Source organism: Monodon monoceros, unplaced genomic scaffold (assembly GCF_005190385.1).
Source record: "Monodon monoceros isolate NGI ecotype Baffin Bay Population unplaced genomic scaffold, NGI_Narwhal_1 Super_Scaffold_18, whole genome shotgun sequence".
NCBI classification, from domain to species: domain Eukaryota; kingdom Metazoa; phylum Chordata; class Mammalia; order Artiodactyla; family Monodontidae; genus Monodon; species Monodon monoceros.
This window is the reverse complement of record NW_021703774.1, coordinates 128,184,546-128,204,368: the sequence shown is the minus strand read 5'-3', so window position 1 is coordinate 128,204,368 and position 19,823 is coordinate 128,184,546. Positions and strand designations below refer to the sequence as shown.

Genomic DNA, 19,823 nt, shown 5'->3' with positions numbered 1-19,823 from the left:
ACAGATTTATACCTGGTGTATTATTAGAACTTTTAGCACACCTTTTTGCCTCCAGTCTCTTTCCACCCTCCCCCTGTGATCATTCTAAAGTGCAAATCTGATCATGTGGCTCCACAGTTTAGAAATTCTTCAGTGGCTCCCCACTGCCCAGAGCAGTGAGATTTTAACTGCAGATTTCTGAATCCCTGAAATTACATGCATATTTGGCACATATGTGCATTTTCCCAAAGAGAGCTTCAGAGTGTCCAAGGACTCTGTGATTTCCCCTCAAGTTACAGGCTCAAGTTCAAATCCCTAATGTCAACATACATGTCAAGAAGTGAGATGTGGCTACCGACCTTCTTCTCAAATCTCCTCTCCAGTCATTCCCCTGTGCATCCTGAACCCGTCATCGTGAAATGACTCTGAAAGAACAGGCCGTGCTCCTTCACACTCCACACCTCTACACCTGCTGTTCTATCTAGAATGCCTGGGCAAACTCCTATGCATCCCGCTGGCTTAGCTCAAAAGCCACCTCCTCTGAAGGCTTCCCTGACTCCCTCTGGCCGAGTCAGTCTCTTCAGCACGACTCAGACTTCCATTATTCATCCTATCGCATAGCTGCTGTCAGCCTATGCCTGTCTCCTCTACCAAACCATGAACTCTGGAGCCTAGGACCCAGAATAGTCCACAGATGTTTGTTGAATAAATGTCACTCATGCCCCCCAAAACTCTAGTGTTATTTCTGAAATGTAAATCTGAGCATCGCTTACTATATTCCTATTTCCTTCAAGTCTTGTTACAGTGGATTTCTCTCTGGTCTCATCTTGCCATCCTTCCTTTTTTCTATTCCAGGAACACTGGAGTTCTTCTAATGCTCCAAGTCAGTGTTCTCCCTTGTCTTGAGGCTTTATGCATGCTTCCTCAGCTCCTCTTTGCCTGGCTACTGCCTAGTCCTCCTTCAGATAGCTTAAACATTCCTTGGGAAGCCTTCCTCGACTCCCTCCCCACCTTCCAACTAGACTGAGGCTCCCACCTATGTGTCCCCATCACACCTTGTACTTTCCCAGTTGCAATGTGCATCATTCTGGGCCAAGAGGACTTATTTGTCTTTCTTCCCTGCTAAACTGTGTGCTCTGTGCCTAACTTGCCTACCAGCATGACCCCGTCCCCAAACACAGGACTTGGAAGGGAGTAAGTATCTGACAAATCTGTGTTAAATGAAGGTTAGGTGAGTGAATTTCTCAATCATAAATCAGTAGACTTTCATTGCCTTTAGAACAAAGAGTTATCACAGATTTCAGGCCCTTTATGATCTGGTCCTCAGGTATTTTCAGTCTCATCTCTTCCAAATCCACCCTTTGATCTCAGCGTCCCTCTCAAACTCTACATGGCAGTTCTATCAAACTGAATGAAGGTCCCCAAATGCCAGCTCTCAAATCTTTCAGCCTTGACAACACTGGTCTCTCTGCCTGACACACTCTGTCCTCTCCTCACCTCTCAGTACTCTTCCTTTTCTGGCTAACATCCACTAATCTTTACATTTTCAATTAGACCCCTCTTTCTCTAGAAGCCTCCCTTGACTTCCTAAGGCCTGCTCTAGTGCCCTTTATTGGTACCCCTGTAGTGTTCTAGGCTTCCTTCTCACATTCTGTTTCCCCAAGTAGATGAAGTGGCCATCTGAACTGTGTCACTATGATGTCTTTAATTCAAGCCCAGCACTTGCACACAGTGGGTACTCCAGACATATTTGTGGAATAAACTATGTTGTCTGGTTTTATTCTTTACTATTAGCATATGTGTCCTGTCTTCCAAAGCAGATTGCAAGCTCCCTTGCAGGCAGTGAGGGAAGCTAAAATATCTGTGGGTCTCCCCTCCAGGCCTGAACTTAATTCCTGTCTCCAGTGAGCCTGACTTATGTTGCTTGGAGGCTGTGCTGTCAGACACTTGATAAATGTATTAATCAGTGGAACCTTGGCTTAAAGTCCTGGAAAGCCTGGGATCGGGATCATGGTAACCTTAGACACTGGTTTTCTAGAGGGGACCACAGCTGCTTTCCAAAAGCCAGTGCTGGGAACAGTGTCAGGCACCGGGCCGGTTTCAGCAGATTTTTGTGGAATGAATTCTAGAGCAGTGACAATGACAGGGAGGCAGGCTGTGCTTGCTCATCTCACCATGCTCTGGGCTCAGACATTCCAATGGAATGGAATGGTTAAGTGATGAGATCATGTATTCACGTTCCAAACTCAACATGAAAAGAAACATTTAAAATCTCAGAAAGGCTGGAAAAGTCTTTCTGATAATGACTCAGTGGCTTCAAACTCTAGGAAAACCAGTCTGCCTTCTCTGGTCAATAAGCAGTTTTTAATAGCTGGACTCGAATGAGATAATTATAAGAAATATGACCAAATAAAATTTGCCACCCTAACATGAGATGCAGAGATAGACCCTAAACTGGCAACACAGGACATGGACCCCCTTAGTGCTCTCTGCAGAGCCATAATAGAAAATAATTTGCAATGATTGCAAATTCACCGGAGCTGAGAGCAGAGAAATGCAAAGAAACTTTGAGACAGAATATCAAGAGGCGGCATTTTAATATATAAATGGTCAGGATGGGCCAGAGTCTTGCTACTGCACGTGTGGTGTGGCCCTGCAGCGTCAGCATCCCCTGGGAACTGGTTAGAAATGTAGACTCTCCAGCCCCTTTCCCTCGCAGACTGACTGTGTTCCAACAAGCTCTCCAGGTGATTTGTATGCACATCAAAGTTTGAGAAGCACGCGGCTAGAACATTTATTAATGTGGGGTTCTGCTCTTAAAATGTGCTGTGAGGTCAAAATAAACCCATTTAAAGCATTTTAGATCATTATTTGCGCATTCTCTCTGAGCAACACCATCACACATCACTGTCCTTCTCTGGGACTTAGAGCCTCTCTCATGAATCACAAAGTTGTACTGAAGTTTGCTGTGCCATTTCAGCAGACAGTCTTTATGGATTACAAATTGGATTCCAAAACTTCCATCAGCTGTTCCTTGCCCAGCTCCCCCAGGACAAAGGCTGTATGACGATCTCCATTTTTAGAGATGATGAAATGGGGCCCAGAGAGGTTCCATGACTCACCCAAGGGGCACCAAGCAAATTGATATCTGAGTCAAATGAGAACTCAAGCTTTTGAGCTGTCAATGTGAGGCTCACCCAGCTTTGATGTCTTTCCTTTTTATACAAGAGAGACTTTTTTGCATAAGAGATTTTTAAGAAAGAACAAATTCATAGATAAAGCCATGCACATGTGGGCCCCTGGGGTTGTGGAAGTTTAAGAACTAACTTTCCAGTAGACAGATATGTCAGTGCAGAGCGGGCCCTGCCCAGCCCAGCTTCCACATTCCTGCTGCAGGCTGACAAGTTCTGCAGATAGGAGCCTCAGAAACCTCAGAGCCACATGAGAGCTCATAGTCTGCTCATAAGGGTGGAGGGGAAAGGAGCCAGGATTACCGTGAGTCCATGGGTACTGCTACAAAGGAACAGTGGTGGCTTCTGGATGATAATACCCCATCCCAAGAAGTATGCTCACTCTGATTCATTTGTTTCTTTCACAGATTCAGAAGAGCTGATGTAACTGAACTCTGCCTACATATATGTGGTGTGCTTCACTGGATTGGATAACCTCCTGATTAATTCCGATTTCCTAGAGCAAAGCAGAGCCACTTGGTGACTCGGAAATGGTCAAGACTGTATATCTGGCATTGATGCCAGTGTGCTTCTTCCTACCTCATCTGAGTTTCAGATTTCTCTGTCAACGCCAATTAAACAAAGGCCCCAGAGGGGTTTGTCCAGTTTCACCTGCCTGTGTGGTGATTCTCCTAGGGTCCTACAGAGAATGACTGCCAGGGAAGCTGCTTAAATCCCACCCCTTCCCCACCCCCTCCTCTCTAGACATGCATATTCAATGGGATATCTTCATATATAATTGATTAAAAAACAGAAAGATGACGCACTTTAAAATTCCACGTGAAAAGTATTGCTTTGCTACTGTGCTCCTGCCTGCCTGGTCTCTGCACGGTGCTACAAAGGGTAGAGTCACAAGGAACTCGAGGCTGAAGATAGCCAGGATTTTTTAGCCAACACCAATGCACTTTGTACCTTGCACCCCTCTGCAGCCCGCAGTTTTGGGGCTTGGCCTAAGGCAAAAACTACAAAGCATCGTAATGAGCGAATTATACAAGAGGAATGTATGTGCGTATTTGACATAGTTTCTTCTTCTCTTGCGGGGCGGCCCCCTGACTATGACCCGTGCCCTCTCCGAGGGCGAGGGAGGAGTCCAGAGAAGGCCCCTTCTGTTCCTTGCTGCCAGCTCTTCTGCAGCCCCTACGGTCCCAGGGACCTGCCCTGCTTCGCGTGGGCCCGTAGCAGCCCTGCAATTTCCACATGGGCGGGCGATTTCAGAACGATGGACAAAGCTGTTCGGCCAGCCTACAGGGGAGAAAGAAAAGGAAAAACAAATTTTTATCCCATTTGCCTCCCACCGCAGAAAGGAAGGGTGATTTGGGAGAAAGGGGTACGCATGGGACATAGAAGTCTATTCCAAGCATTCACAGAGGAGAAAGGAAACTCGAATGGCATGAGGATCAGAGAAATGGGCCCCCTTCCACGGAAACATCATTCACTCCTGGGAAATCTGTGCCAATGAAAATAAAGAAGTGTTGCTTGGTTTTTAATACATTTTTTAAAAAATTGGAAAACAGAGAAATGAAAACAACTCTTCCATTATTCCATTACACAGACCTAAATGAGAGTTAGGATTTCGCTAAGTTTCCCTCCAGTCTTTTCTCCTGTGCAAATGTGTTGTTGTTTTTTTGTTTTTTTTTGCGGTACGCGGGTGGCCTCTCCCGTTGCGGAGCACAGGCTCCAGACGCGCAGGCTCAGCCGCCATGGCTCACGGGCCCAGCCGCTCCGCGGCATGTGGCATCTTCCCGGACTGGGGCATGAACCCATGTCCCCTGCATCGGCAGGCGGACTCTCAACCACGGTGCCACCAGGGAAGCCCTGTTGTTGGTTTTTAAATAGAGGAATGATAATGTATATCAATTCTGAATGTACTTTTATTTTTAACTCACCATGATATGCTCTAAGACTTTCCCTGCTCTTACATAGTCATCAGGACATAAAGGTTTTTTTACTGGCTGTATAATATTCCATTATTTACTGAACTATTTTCCTTTTATTGGAGATTTAGGTTGTTTCCAAGTCTTCACCATGATAAACTTAGTGCAGAAATCATCCTCCCATTCCTAACTATTTCCTAAGGACAAATTCTTTGAAGTGGGCTTGCAGCCCAGAAGGACACACTCATTTTTACTTCCTGATGTGTGATACCATGCTGCTTTTCTCAGCATGGCTGCTGCGCAAGAAGCTTCCCATTCTGCTGTCTAAAGAAGCTGCAAACAGAGCAGCTCTCAGCAGGAAGCACCAACCATTCTCTACCCAGAGATGAGGGGAAGGACTGCCATGATGCAGTGGACGCTGAGCTCTGAGGGCTCAATCCCGAACCCAGAATTCTGACATCTAAACAGCTCTGAAAACCACTTTTTTGGCAACTCATTTTGAGGCAAAACGTGAGGTTATCTCTGGTCCTTACTTAGCTCATTTAAGTATCAATACTTTTACATTTTGCTGTATAAATATGAATGGGTTTGACACATGGGGGCCACCCAAGACCCTGCTAGAGTGTTCTCCACTCTACTGCAGATGGGGGAAATTACTTTCTAAAATGTGGAAACTCCAAAGAAGCAGGTGGGAAGTGTTCACGCTCAGCTAAAAACCCTTCAGTCTCTTCTCTGTGCTCCAGGATGGAGTCCAGCTGCCATCGGGGCTCCACACACATGTAAATAACTATAATGTATGGCCAAAGGCCAAACAAGCCAGCAAAGGAACAGAGTGAGCTCAAGGGACGGGATGACCACCCTGTCTGTGTATATGGGGGGAGGGCAGGGGGTGGGGAGAGGAAGGAAGTGGCATTTCAGCAGACAGGCTTCACAAAACAGATGAAGTTCTTGCCCTGAAAAGGCCTCATGATTCCTTGTACCCCCCTTTTACCCATCTTTGTAAGTTGGTATTTGTGGGGTTATTTGATAAATCTCAGTCTCCACGAGGTCAGACACTGGATCTGGCCTGTTCTGCTGGCCTAGCCCCTGGCTCCGTGCCTGTAGTCTGGTCAGCCCTCAATAAGCACTGTTGAAAGAGGGAATGCTGGATGATAACAGAGTATTCATTTCAAGTTGATGAAGAACCTGAGCCACCTAAATCTTAATGAGTATGTTCTTAGATTGGCCAAGTCTGGAAGAAAGCAAAGATTTTCCACAGAAGATTCTTGTGAAAGCCCCACCAGAGGGGCCTCGGTTTATTTAGGCCTGTCCCCTGCTGCACTTTGTCAACCCTGACGCTCCACGTAAACAAGGAGACAGTGTGATTAACGTTATTATGGGAAAGAGCCACAGGGCCAGTCCCAGGGGACATGTGCACCCTTGAACAGGGCCCACCTGGAGATGACAGCCTGCATCTGTGGGTTCTTCAACTACACACGTGGAAAGTGGGGGCCCCATTCATTTCAGAAAGTGTGGCCAGAGAGACCACCTAGGGAGGGTGTGCCCCTGAGATGCCTCTGCCCGAGCCCTGGGAACATGCCCTCGGCCCGCGGCTCTGGTGGAAGCCAAGCACGGCAAGTCCCTGCTCGGCAGCACTGCAGGCCCAGAGAGCCCGAAGGGGTCAGGCAGCCAACACACCTTGTGTGTGAGGGTGTGCGTGTGTGTGTGTGTGTGTGGTAGGGGGTTATCTCTCAATATGACAAAAACTCACCAAGAAGCCACTACATATCAGGCAAAGATGAACAAGGAATAGTCTATGCCTTCAAGAAGCTTTCGCTTTGATGCATGCTTTGGAGTCACTGCCCAAACAAGTCCTTCAAAGGGTAAGCCTTGGGGGCCAGGGATCAGGTCTCACCACCACCTCCTCGTTCTCATCACTCTGGGGGTCCCAATAGGCTGGGTGACCAATTTCCCGAATTACCTTCTAAATGTGGGGAAGGCGCCTTGCTGGCTGTTCTGGGGGCTCTGCATTTATAGCAACCTTTACATGTTGGTAGGATGGGAGAAACCAATTTCAGGACATGATTTCTCTTTCGGTTTTCCAAGGGAGCACCTAAGTCTCCATAGGAAAGTGAACGTTGAAACGAGACGGTGATCATGATAAGGGCTGGACGCCACCCTTCAATGCAAAGCTGGAGGCACAGGGCTGGGTGCTTGCCAAGACCCAGTCATCAGTCCCCATCTCCCACTGAAACTTTCCACCCAAGTCACTTATGGGAAATTTGGGTGTGACTCCTGAGTCAACCCTGTCCCCAGCAGGCAGCAGGTGACTGGGCCGTGAGCAAGGTCTAGAAACTTCTGTGGGCCTGCCACCTGTATCGCTTGGGCACCCCTGTGCTCACTGGGCATCCCCTAACGCTCTCCACCTTCCCCTAAGACAGGCTTCCGCTGCCATCTCCGGTTTAGCTGCCTAGTTCCTTCTTCTCAGGCTGCCCCGAACTGCAACCAGCCTGTCCTCAACCTCCAGCACTTCACTGGGACAGCATTTCAGCCCACCTGGATTTCAGCACTCACCTATACCAGGGTTTCTCAGCTGAGGCACTACTGCCATGTTGGGCCAGATAATCTGTAATTCTTCTCTGTTCCTGCACTTTGTAGGATGTTTAGCAGCTTCCCTGGCCTCTACCCACTAGATGCCAGGACTACCCCCCACACATACTTATGACAGATAAAAATGTCTCCAGACACTGCTGAACCTCCCCTAGAGGGCAAAATCACTCCCACATGGGAGTACTTCTCCCTTTGGGCTCCAGCCTCCTCTGAATGGCTCCTCTAACTCCAGACCTTCAGCCTCCCTACTCCCCCAGACACTGCCTGCAAATGCCCAGGTCCCCCAGGCTGCTTCGTATTTGCTATCATGGTTCACCTATTCCCAACAATAACAGTTGTCATCAACTGAGTATCTCCTAGATGTCAAATAGGGGCTTTACAAATGTTACCGTATTTAGGTCTGGTCTATTACTATCCTCATTTACAGACGAGCATGCAGAGGCTCAGAATGGTTAAGTGACCTGCCCAAAGGCACACAGTCACAGAACCCTGTTTCAAACTCATGAGTGTTTAATTCTAAAGTCCATGCTTCTAGATGCAAGAGAGAAGAGATATGGGAACATATGTATATGTATAACTGATTCACTTTGTTATAAAGCAGAAACTAACACACCATTGTAAAGCAATTATACCCCAATAAAGATGATTAAAAAAATAAAATTAAAAAATTAAAAAAAAAAAAAAAGTCCATGCTTCTAACAATCACTTGATCTGTCCGAAGTTCAACAGAGCCCTACCTCCACCTACTGAAAACAGCTACTGAGCTCTCTAATCTGTGGCGGGAGACTCAGTTCCACTGCCTGATGACCCCCGCTAACCAGGGACTTCCAAAGCTCCCGCCCCCGTCCCACAGGCCTGCCCTCTCAGGCCTCCCCTGGCCAACTGCACTGGTCACTCCTAAGAGGGCCCTGGGCCTGTTCCAGATTAAGGGGCCACCTCCTTCTGCCCCAGGGTGACCCTGCAGGGAGCTCATTAACATAGAGCCTTTATCTGACTGTATCACATTTGGAAAAGGAGGCTCTTACTTCCAGAGCCCACCACTGTTCCCACAGGCATTTCAAGAGGGTCTGTGCTCTCTAATGATCACAGAAATGGCTTTGGGCAGAGCTGGAGGTCATGGGACCTGAAGATACTGGGCCTGGATGCCTGCTGCCTGGGTGCGGTACAAGGGACCCCGCAGCTTGAATCAGTGATGGGACAGTGGCAGGGTGTTTTCAGATGTGGCTTGGTAAGAGGGGCTGTCCCTGGGCGGGGAGGGGGTCCTCTTTCCCCCCTCAGGCCTTTGTTCCTTTTGAAGTGTGGATGTTAAGAAAGTACAGAGAAGTCTGTTTAAAGCGTTAAATTACAGTGTCAGCATTAAGTCAGACCTGGGCTCGAATTCTTGCTTCAAGAATCAGCAGCTTGTGACCTTCTGATGGCTATATAAACGCCCTAGGCCTCTGCTTCCTTATCAATACAAAATGGGGACGGCAGTATCTACCTCACTGGATTACTGAGAGGATTCGTGAGGTAATGCATGGAAAGAGTTAGTTCCTGTGAGTGTTCTTAGGAGTTTGATGGAGCTGGTTCCACTTGCTGTGTGATCTTGGGTATGTTACTTAACCACTCAGGGCCTCCGTTCCCCCATGAGCAACAGAGTCAATCTAATAGGATTGTTGCGGGATTTAGAGAGTCCGTGGTAACCGCTTGGTACAGTACCTGGCGCCAAGCCAGCATATGACACAGGTTAGCTTTTATTACTATTGTTATCTCATCACTGTCACCGCCACGACCACCACCGTCATCACCACCATCACCATCAACGCCATCGCCTTACAAGAAGCATGTATCTGGCGATGCAACTTCAAGCAGGGTGGCTCGATGAAATGGGCCACTCTGTAGGGTAGGTCACAGAGTGACCAAGAGTGGACACAATTTGTACTTGGTGCCTTCATCCAGGCTTTGGGAGCCCCATGGACAGCATAGCCTCCCTACTCAAGCTGCTGCCTCAAAAGCCCACATGCTGCCATGACCAGATGTGGTTCAGGGCCAAGACCAGGCCTCCGAGCACAATCCCTCAGAATGGTGTGAAAGGCTAGGGTTTGGGGTTTCTCAGCTCCAAGTCTCCCAGCATTTACATGGGTCATCTCATTTAAATCCAACAACAGCCTTATGAGGTCAATTCTGTTCCTACTGCCATATGGTTCCTTGAATTTTGCCGGCTGGCAAGGTACTTTTCAGGAAGGGAAGTGGAACACCCACTTGTTAATTGCCTATAAGTCTCACCTTGTCAGTCAGGCTGCTGTCACAGGCCGGGTGTGCCAGGAGCAGCCGGACCATGTCGACGTTGCCATGGCGACAGGCCAGCATGAGGGCTGACGATCCATCATGGTCCTGCAGGTTGACATCTGCCTGGCAGCTCAGTAGCGCTTGGACCATGTCCTCCCGGTCGTGGCTGACTCCCAGCATCAGCGCAGTCTGGCCTCCCTGCACACAGAGAGCAGGGGTGTGGTGAGGCTGGGGCTGATGGGAAGGACCCCTCCACAGCCTGGGCGTAATCAGGAGAGACTTCTCTGGAAAACGACAGTTGACTTGAATCTCTGTGGTAAGGGACACATCGCCCTTGGCCTGGTAAACGTCTACTCCTCTTCCAAGACACGAGTCAAATGCTGCATCCTCTCTAAAGCCCTCTACTAACACCCCAGGCACAGGGTTCATAACACAGCATTTACCACGTGGCATTTCAACCTGTCAACCTGTCTCTTTCTCATAGACTGTGACATCTTTGATGGCAGGAACTGAGTCTTTTTCATCTCTGTCTCTCCAGTGCCTAGCACCAAGTACATGCCGATAAGTGCTGAATGATGGAATAAACGAAGGGCTGAATACTTCAGGACCGTGGCTTCTGACTCCCCGCCCCAGCCTAACTTCCTACAGGAAGTCTTGGGCTGCTCTGAACACCTCTGATATTTTCAGTTGAATGATACCCAGAACCCTCTTTTCTCAAGAAGCTCTCTGTTTACATGGTCCTGTGGTCATTTCTAATCCATAGCCATTGACAACAATCTTTCACAACCCTGTAATCATCAATGCACATGGCAATGGATTAGAGTCAGAAAGTAAGACCAAGCTCTGGTTCTGCTGTTTCCTACTGCGTGACCCTGGCCACGTCACTTCGTGTCCCTGAACCTTGGTCTTTCTTTCTTAAAAATTAATATAATTATGATCCATCCTGTATACCTCACAGGGCTTTTGTGAAAATCAAATGAGATAAAGGGTATAAATATAAAAATGTGTGGCAGTAACTTTTCTGATTACAAATTGATCATCATTTTTCCTGGGTTCTCCTGTATATACATAGTCCTCTCATGCGACTTGATTATATATTTTGCCCTCGTGGTTCTCTCCTGGGTTCCAGGCAGCTCAGGCGTGTCTCTCTGACTGTCAGGCTTTGTAGGGGTGTGAGAAGAGGTAAGGACTGGTTTCTTTCCTCTCAGATCCCCTGTGGCTCTGAACACAGTGTCTTACACGTAAAATATGTTGGCTGATGATCTCACTGATTAAAGCTCCAATCTGCAGTCACTGATGGATTTTGCTTCCCTGCCCGGAAGGCTGGGGCTTAGAGAAAAGAAAGGGGGCTGCAATCAGAAAAATCCTGGCTTTGCTGCATTCTGTACTTACGTGAATCTGGACGAGTTAACCTCTCGGTGACTCTTCCTGATCTGGTAAAGCAGGAATGCTTAACGACATTACCTCCCTTCTGGGGCTGGTGTGAGGCCTGAGCGCGGCACAGATGCTGTGTACACTTCAGCTATTATTGCATCTATGAGCATTAGAGATGAGGTCTGACCATCGCCTGGGACGTGTGAATGCATCGTTAGGTGTCCTGGTTCCCCATTTCTCTGGAACCCAGACAGATCTTTCCAGAGAAGCTTGTTTGCTCTTTGGTTTGCTTATGCTCAGCCCTGAGGTAATGCTTGTTTACTGCACTAACCAGACCATAGGTTTCCCTCCAGACCCCTCTCTTTGAGTGGTATTAAAGCCAGATGACATATGCAGATGTCTTCCTGTCTGCCTCCTGCCTGACTTGGGGCCCCCTCCCTCCTGGTCTGGCTCCATACAATTTAATTCAACAACCATTTACAGAGCACTGCTATGGCCCGGTGCAGCGCTGACCCTGGAGATACAGAGAGAAATAAGTAGTTTAACCCAGGAGACTCCTGGCCTCTCAGCTCACTCCTATTTAACCTGGTACCTGCAGCTCCCCTCATACGTAAAGCCCCAGAGGGTGCTGAAGGGTGCAGCTGCACTATGAATTTCCATCCCTCCCTTGGTGACCTGGGATGGGTCCCTTACTCTCCTAGAGCATTGGTTTCTCCTCTATAAGAAGGGCATTGATTTTGATCATTAGTGAGCACTCCCCCTTCAAGAGGACCAATTTAGAAAAAAAAGATTTGATATGTTTATGGAAAACATACTATTTAAAATGAAAACAGCTTTACTGAGTCCTATGGAGTAGGTGGGTGAAGATACTTTGAAAACTAGAGAGTAAGCTACAAATGTCTGTTTCTTGCCACCAATAGAATTGCTAGTATGTGACATGTGCAAAGAGACTTTGCCATCAGGTTAGGCTACTGTCAGCACTCACTTTGGGGTCGGGGTGGTGAGCAGAGTTAAATAGGTGGTTGGGAGACAATTTTCTATTTTCTATGGGTCTCTTGGCTTTCTGCATATTTCGTGAGTCAGGCAATATGTGACCTTTTGTTCTAGACTATCTTTTTAAGGATGAATGTACAATGAACAGCGTTGGAACTTAGAGACAGTGTCCCCTCCAGGACAGAGGGCAGACACGCTTACTATCCAGTATGAAAGATTCAGGTTCCCTAAGCTCAGGGTTCTTCCCCCGTAACGCAATCCACTCTGTGTGCAGGGATCTGGCCCTCCTCACACCACCCTGTGCGAAGTGGGACCTGGTATAAATACCAATGCTCTGACTACTGTTACCGCTGCGAGTAACACACTGTCCTTTGTCTCTTGCACAAGAGTCCTGGGTCATCTGCCAGCATCCATGACACATGTTAGCTTTAAGGTAGAGTAAAATCTCAGACCCTTTACACTTCTTTTTTTTTTTTGCGGTACACGGGCCTCTCATTGTTGTGGCCTCTCCCGTTGCGGAGCACAGGCTCCGGACGCGCGGGCTCGGCGGCCATGGCTCACGGGCCCAGCCGCTCCACGGCATGTGGGATCCTCCCGGACCAGGGCACGAACCCGTGTCCCCTGCATTGGCAGGCGGACTCTCAACCACTGCGCCACCAGGGAAGCCCCCTTTACACTTCTTGAGAGTTAGGCTACACTGATGATCACTCTAGGGGGAAATGGAGAGTGGAATGCGCTCTGCTTGTTCTTCTATTGGTCAAAGATGGATAAGTGGCCTTTCGAGGAACACCCACTGTTCCATATGGAGCTTTGTCTACTGGCTAAGGGCCACACGCCTACTCTGTGCTCTCAAGTAGAAGGGCCCAGAAGCTGAACAGAGACATCCCAACCCTCTGGACTGCTTTGTAATTTATGATCGAGGTGGATCTCCTGCAGGGGCTTTCTAGAGCACAACTAGCAAACGCCTTCTCAAGGTGCTAACTGTGGAACATTCGGTTTGAGGAGTCAGACCCAGATGGAATTTGCCCAGTTTCAGACATAGATTACAAGCTCATGACCTCTGTCCCAGCCTGTCTGGGTCTCAGGAGGCTCTGAGGAAACTGAATGTCCAGTCTTCGGACAGATGCCATTTGGAGGGCCCAGACTTCTCGGGTTAAAAACTCTACATGGATCTGCATAGAGTTTCTCACCCCAGTGGCAGAATAAAACTGGGAGGTGCCCGTGTTCATTAAAGAGGAGATCATGTTCACACCTCCTACCTGAGTAGCTTGGATGTTCACATCTCCTTCTCGTAAGAGTTTCCAGACAACAGTCATGTCTTCATCGGTCTCTGCAGAAGCCAGGGGAGTGATCATCACGGCGGTGTAGCCAGCTTTGTTCTGATGGTCCACGTTGCAGACGCCTGCAAGAGAAACACCGAAGCTGGAACAGCTCCCGAGAGGCTGGAAGCCAGGCTTTAGCCTGTTCAACAGGATGCTGCCAGCTAGCTAAAGGGCCACAGGATAAAGCAATCCTTTCCCAGTGGTGGAATCTATGTTCTACAATTTTTAGTAGCCTTTAACAGTGGCCACTTTTCTTTACAAGTTTTCTGAGGATACCCAGCAAGAAAGGTCCACAGGAGAGTCAGAGGTGGCCAAGGGGGCCAATGACCTTGACTTTATTTCCTAAAGTAGAGGACAAACATTATTTCTATTTTACAGATGAGGACCCTGAAAGTCAGTGAAGCTATATCAACTGCCCAAGTGAAGGAGAAGTGAGACCAGGACTCAGGTCTATCCGGCGCTAGAGCCCATCACTCACATGGCCTCACGTCACCCACAGGTGTGTATTTCAGGTCTGGTTCTATGTCTATGTGTAACTCTTAAGCAGCTGTCTATGGTTGTAGGTCTTTTCAAAGGCTAGTGATAGCTTGTGCAATGGACCAGGGGACATGAAAAACACCCCAGGATAAACATGGGAAATCTTCTGGGAATAACCATTTTCATTTGAAAAGCAGAGTGGAAAATAAAACACCCCACAAATTTTTATATTAAAGCAATTAAGAATATACATTTCATAATAGAATGAAAAACTGGCATATTTTTAAGATGAAGTATTAAATGAGAACTCAAAAGAAATTTCTGCTTTGTAACCCTGGGGATTTGCATTCATATCCCTTCCCACCAAAGGAGACATAGGAGATCTTCAGCCTGTTATCTGTTGTCTGAAGGCTCCCACTGCATAAGGGTGGTACAGTGTGGAAAACCAAATCTTCCCTGTACTGTTGCTCATGCAAAAAATCTACATGTCTCTTTGGGACAATAATAAAACTATCTCAGTAAGGCAAGTCTGAGATTTTCTTAGCATTTCTTCTGTAAAATGGGGATAATAACAGGACCTATAAGGTTACTGTGAAAGTTAGTGAGTTAATGTATTAAAAGCACTTAGAACAGCGCCTAGCACATAATAAACACTCATTAAGTGTTGGCTGTTATTACTATTATTGTCCAGAAGGTTATTCTTGTCTTTACATCCTTGCTACTTGCTCTTGAAGACTTAGAGCTTCATTGTAACAAATCTGGTTTACGACAAAATGTCAGGGTTACTTGTAAGTTCTGTGCAAGGCCTTATCTTTGATAAAGGAGGCAGGAATGTACGGTGGAGAAAGGACAGCCTCTTCAGTAAGTGGTGCTGGGAAAACTGGACAGGTACATGTAAAAGTATGAGATTAGATCACTCCCTAACACCATACACAAAAATAAGCTCAAAATGGATTAAAGACCTAAATGTAAGGCCAGAAACTATCAAACTCTTAGAGGAAAACACAGGCAGAACACTCTATGACATAAATCACAGCAAGATCCTTTCTGACCCACCTCCTAGAGTAATGGAAATAAAAACAAAAATAAACAAATGGGACCTAATGAAACTTCAAAGCTTTTGCACAGCAAAGGAAACCATAAATAAGACCAAAAGACAATCCTCAGAATGGGAGAAAATATTTGCAAATGAAGCAACTGACAAAGGATTAATCTCCAAAATTTATAAGCAGCTCATGCAGCTCAATAACAAAAAAACGAACAACCCAATCCAAAAATGGGCAGAAGACCTAAATAGACGTTTCTCCAAAGAAGTTATACAGACTGCCAACAAACACATGAAAGAATGCTCAACATCATTAATCATTAGAGAAATGCAAATCAAAACTACAATGAGATATCATCTCACACCGGTCAGAATGGCCATCATCAAAACATCTAGAAACAATAAATGCTGGAGAGGGTGTGGAGAAAAGGGAACACTCTTGCCCTGCTGGTGGGAATGTGAATTGGTTCAGCCACTATGGAGAACAGTATGGAGGTTCCTTAAAAAACTACAAATAGAACTACCATATGACCCAGCAATCCCACTACTGGGCATGTACCCTGAGAAAACCATAATTCAAAAAGAGCCATGTACCAAAATGTTCATTGCAGCTCTATTTACAATAGCCCGGAGATGGAAACAACCTAAGTGCCCATCATCGGATGAATGGATAAAGAAGATGTGGCACATATATACAATGGAATATTACTCAGCCATAAAAAGAAACGAAATTGAGCTATTTGTAATGAGGTGGATGGACCTAGAGTCTGTCATACAGAGTGAAGTAAGTCAGAAAGAGAAAGACAAATACCGTATGCTAACACATATATTTGGAATTTAAGGGGAAAAAATTACATGAAGAACCTAGGGGTAAGACAGGAATAAAGACACAGACCTACTAGAGAATGGACTTGAGGATATGGGGAGGGGGAAGGGTAAGCTGTGACAAAGTGAGAGAGTGGCATGGACATATATACACTACCAAACGTAAAATGGATAACTAGTGGGAAGCAGCCACATAGCACAGGGAGATCAGCTCGGTGCTTTGTGACCACCTAGAGGGGTGGGATAGGGAGGGTGGGAGGGAGGGAGATGCAAGAGGGAAGAGATATGGGAACATATGTATATGTATAACTGATTCACTTTGTTATAAAGCAGAAACTAACACACCATTGTAAAGCAATTATACTCCAATAAAGATGTAAAAAAAAAAAAAAGTTCTGTGCAAGGGAAAAAAAACCCAACAGTATTTGTTTGACATTCCCTCCACTCCACCCCAAACAATTTTTCAGAAATGTGTCATAGTGAACCAGAATGCCAATGGATACAGTTGGGCTCATGTATCAGCAATTTCCTCGCCTGAAGCCTCTCTGACCACTGTCATGACAAGCTGGGCTATGAAAGCCAAATAATAACTCCATGCATCGCCTCACAACTCTGTTCTGATAAAGACGGGAATATCTACGTTGCCACGTTAATGACTTTAAAATTTTTACCCCGTGACTATTTTATGTTTGCTTTTAAGATGCATAAATGAGCCTCAGGTTACGATTCTTTATACTCGCTTCAGAAACGTGACCTATAACTCAGTAGAGTGAGAACTAACTCCTACCCAGGGGCTCTGAAAAGGGGCTGAGGACCCCTGGCTTTCACAGCAGATGTTTCTGAGCAGCTCCAGGGAGCAAACCAACCTCCCCGGAGGCGAGGAGAAGGCTCTTGACTGAACATCCTCCAACTCGGCCAGCTTCCTCTTCTGCAGAGGCGTCCTGGCGAAATAGAGGACGGATCACAACGGACTAAAGGGGTGGAGGTGCACCCATGGCTCTATTCTCAATAATGATGAGTCACTTCTGTGCAGCCCTTTACAGTTTGTAATGTGCTTTCCAGATGCTTCACAAATGGCTGGGAAGGGAGCCCAGTTTGGAGTGGGACAGATCTGCCCTCCTCGACACCCCTACTACAGCGAGGGAAAGGAATGGTGCTTTCAGACCGTCTCCCCAGCCCCCTTCATTCTTTATGCTTGCGGCTGTTGTGCTATTTCAGCATGTTAAAGGGGAAAGCTTCCAAACCACTTTAGGGTTGATGAGTATTGAGTGGATCTCAGACAACATCAGCAGAAACTTATAACAAATCAAAGGTTGTCTGTTCTCCAGCCTGGCCTGGCCCAACCAGAGGACTTCTAACAGGCTGCAAGCCTGTGAGCTACTTAGAGATGAAGGTGCTACCTTATGGATCTTTAGAGTTTTTGTGCACATAATAGGTGGGCCTAAGGTCTCACAGTGTCCCTGGAACCTAGCTTCGGGTAGTAGGAAAAAGCCCAGGTTGGGAGGGTGACAGATCATGGATAGAATTCTGGCTTAGCTACCTCCTGGCTCTGTGACCTTGACCACAGAACTTGACCTCTCTGAGCCTCAGGTGTCTCACTTGGAAAACGCATTAAATACCTGCTTCGCAATCCCCGCAAGGACTGCAACGTGGTGGTATCGCACTGTGCCTGCGCGGGGAAGGCACTCGTCAAACAGTAGGTGGTGTTATTCACATTCTATAATGAAAGGCCCTAACACTGAACACAGTAGGTGCAACCCAGAGGCATGCTCCTTTAACTATGTGCCTTTCTCAACAGAGCTACCATTTTTAGGGTATCCATGAGCCCCTGAAGAATGTTAGAATTGTAACTTGGTCTTCCTCTGATGATGCAGAAAGAACTTCAGGCTGTCATTATGTACATCACCTTTCCATGCAGGTAAGGAGCCTCAAGGCTGCTTAATGGAATTTTGGAGAATGAAAGTTTACTGGAATTTAACCTAGCTCCCAGGAATCATCCGTCCACTCGTTCACCTAACAGATATTTTCACTCGACAGCCACCATGAGCCAGGAACTGGTCTAGGTGCTGGGGATACTGAAAGGAAGGGGACAGACAAGAGCCTCCCTCGGGTTAACTGAGTTCTGTTAGACTCAGAGAGAAGTGACAAGCAAAGGTCACCTGAAGAAAGAAACTTGGTGTACTGCTAGAGAGAGATGGGGCAGCCACTTCAGATGGATCACCAAGAAGCCTTCTGCGGTGCCATTTGAGCTGTGACTTGAATGATGAGAAGAAGCCAGTTATGAGAAGAGTTTCAGGGAAAAGGATCCAGATGGAAAGAAAATGCAAATGTCCTAAGGAGGGAATGAGCGTGGTGAGTTTGAGGCCCACACGTGGCTGGAGTGGAGGGAAGGAGGGTGCATGGTGGTGGCAGAGAGAGCAAAGGCAGGCAGGCCCAGGCCATCTGGGATTCCTGAAGGCCAAGAGCAAGGGGAAGCCGTGGGAGGGATTTAAGCGGGCGGGGTGGGGGGGGAGGACAAGATACAAGTTGGGGGGAAGCTGTTGGATCCAAACTTCAGACTTCCTGATGCCTGTTTAAACTCCCCCTCCAGCTTCCTAAGTAAGGGTGTACCGTTCTAGCATGCGCTCTAATTCCTGGTTGCCACGGTATCGACTTCAAATCCCAGCAACACACTTAGTCATTGCATGATCTAGAGCAAGTATGTTGACTTTTCGGAGTGTCACTTTCATCACCTATAAAACAGGAATAATCGTCCTAATAACAGGATCGTTAGGACGATTAAATGACATCTCAGGGGCCAGGTGCTTAGCAGAGGGCCTAATCCGTGTAGATCATTTGCGGTTTTATACCTCTTGTAGGTAACCTCCTAGATATCCCTCATACAGCCCTCCTAAGCTCACTGATGGCATTCGACTGGGACCCACACACCTTCAGTCGGTCCCATCCCCCGCCTGTCCACACAGGCACTCCTAGGCCGCTTGGTGCTGTCACACGCTCTGCAGAAAGTCCACTCTAAGCCCTGTGAGGTGGTCTTAGCAGATGTAGAGCTCTTTGTTTGACTATTAACCACCCTTTCCAGCCCCTAAGACGAGCAAGGCCATTTGCAATGATTCTCCACCAGAGGGAAGAGTCTTCCCTTCCTCCAGACTTCCAACAATTAAGAGCCTAATGCTCACTTCCCTTCTCTCCTCCTCAAATCACTCTGGACCTTCACCCACTCTCCCTTCCTTTTGCTTCCATCTCGGAGGAATAAATATCCCAGCAGCTTGCCTATGCTGACCTCGTCTGCCTCTGCTGTGGATTCCAGGTTTTTCCAGCTCCTCGAAAACCTTGCTCCATCAAGCCTCTTCTCTCCTTTGTATCTTTAATCTCTCTCTCTCTCTTTGTCTCTCTCTGTCTGCCCCTTTCTCTCTCTCTCTCTCTCTCTCTCTCTCTCTCTCTCTCTCTCGGATTCTTCTTCTCAGCCAACAGACATATTCAGGTCTCCTCCATCCCCATTCACTCAAAAATAACTCTCCCCATCCTCTCCTGCTTCCTCCAGCTATCGTGCTACATCACTGCCTTCTCTAGCCCATGAACGTCACTCCTTTCACTTCTGAAATCTGGTTTCCTCCCAACGGGCCCCTGAAACAATTGTTTCCAAAGTCATCAGTGACCCCTTCCCAAATCTGCCAACCAACCCCAGGCATCATCCTTCAGGGACACTACAGTACAGTATTTGACCCAGTGGACAATCTTCTTTCTTCCTGACATTTTCTTCTTCAATGGCCTGGGACTTTTCTCTGTCTGCCAGAACCTACACGCCGCAGTGCACAATTCCTGCTCTCTAAACAGGGTATTATCTCAC

At 47.2% G+C, this 19,823-nt stretch overlaps 1 protein-coding gene across 2 annotated transcripts in view; it reads right to left on the bottom strand.

Moving 5' to 3' along the window:
• Nucleotides 1–3,923: 3,923 nt before the first annotated feature.
• Nucleotides 3,924–19,823, bottom strand: part of KANK4 (KN motif and ankyrin repeat domains 4) — a 68,151-nt gene continuing 52,251 nt past the window's right edge. For both annotated transcript variants that reach the window (XM_029229760.1, XM_029229761.1), the window contains 3 exons: nt 13,567–13,709; nt 9,938–10,138; nt 3,924–4,451 (listed from right to left, as the gene is read on the bottom strand). In XM_029229760.1, the coding sequence (XP_029085593.1) occupies nt 4,347–4,451; nt 9,938–10,138; nt 13,567–13,709 (449 nt within the window). In that variant the 3' untranslated portion in view covers nt 3,924–4,346. The remainder of the gene's footprint in view (nt 4,452–9,937; nt 10,139–13,566; nt 13,710–19,823) is intronic.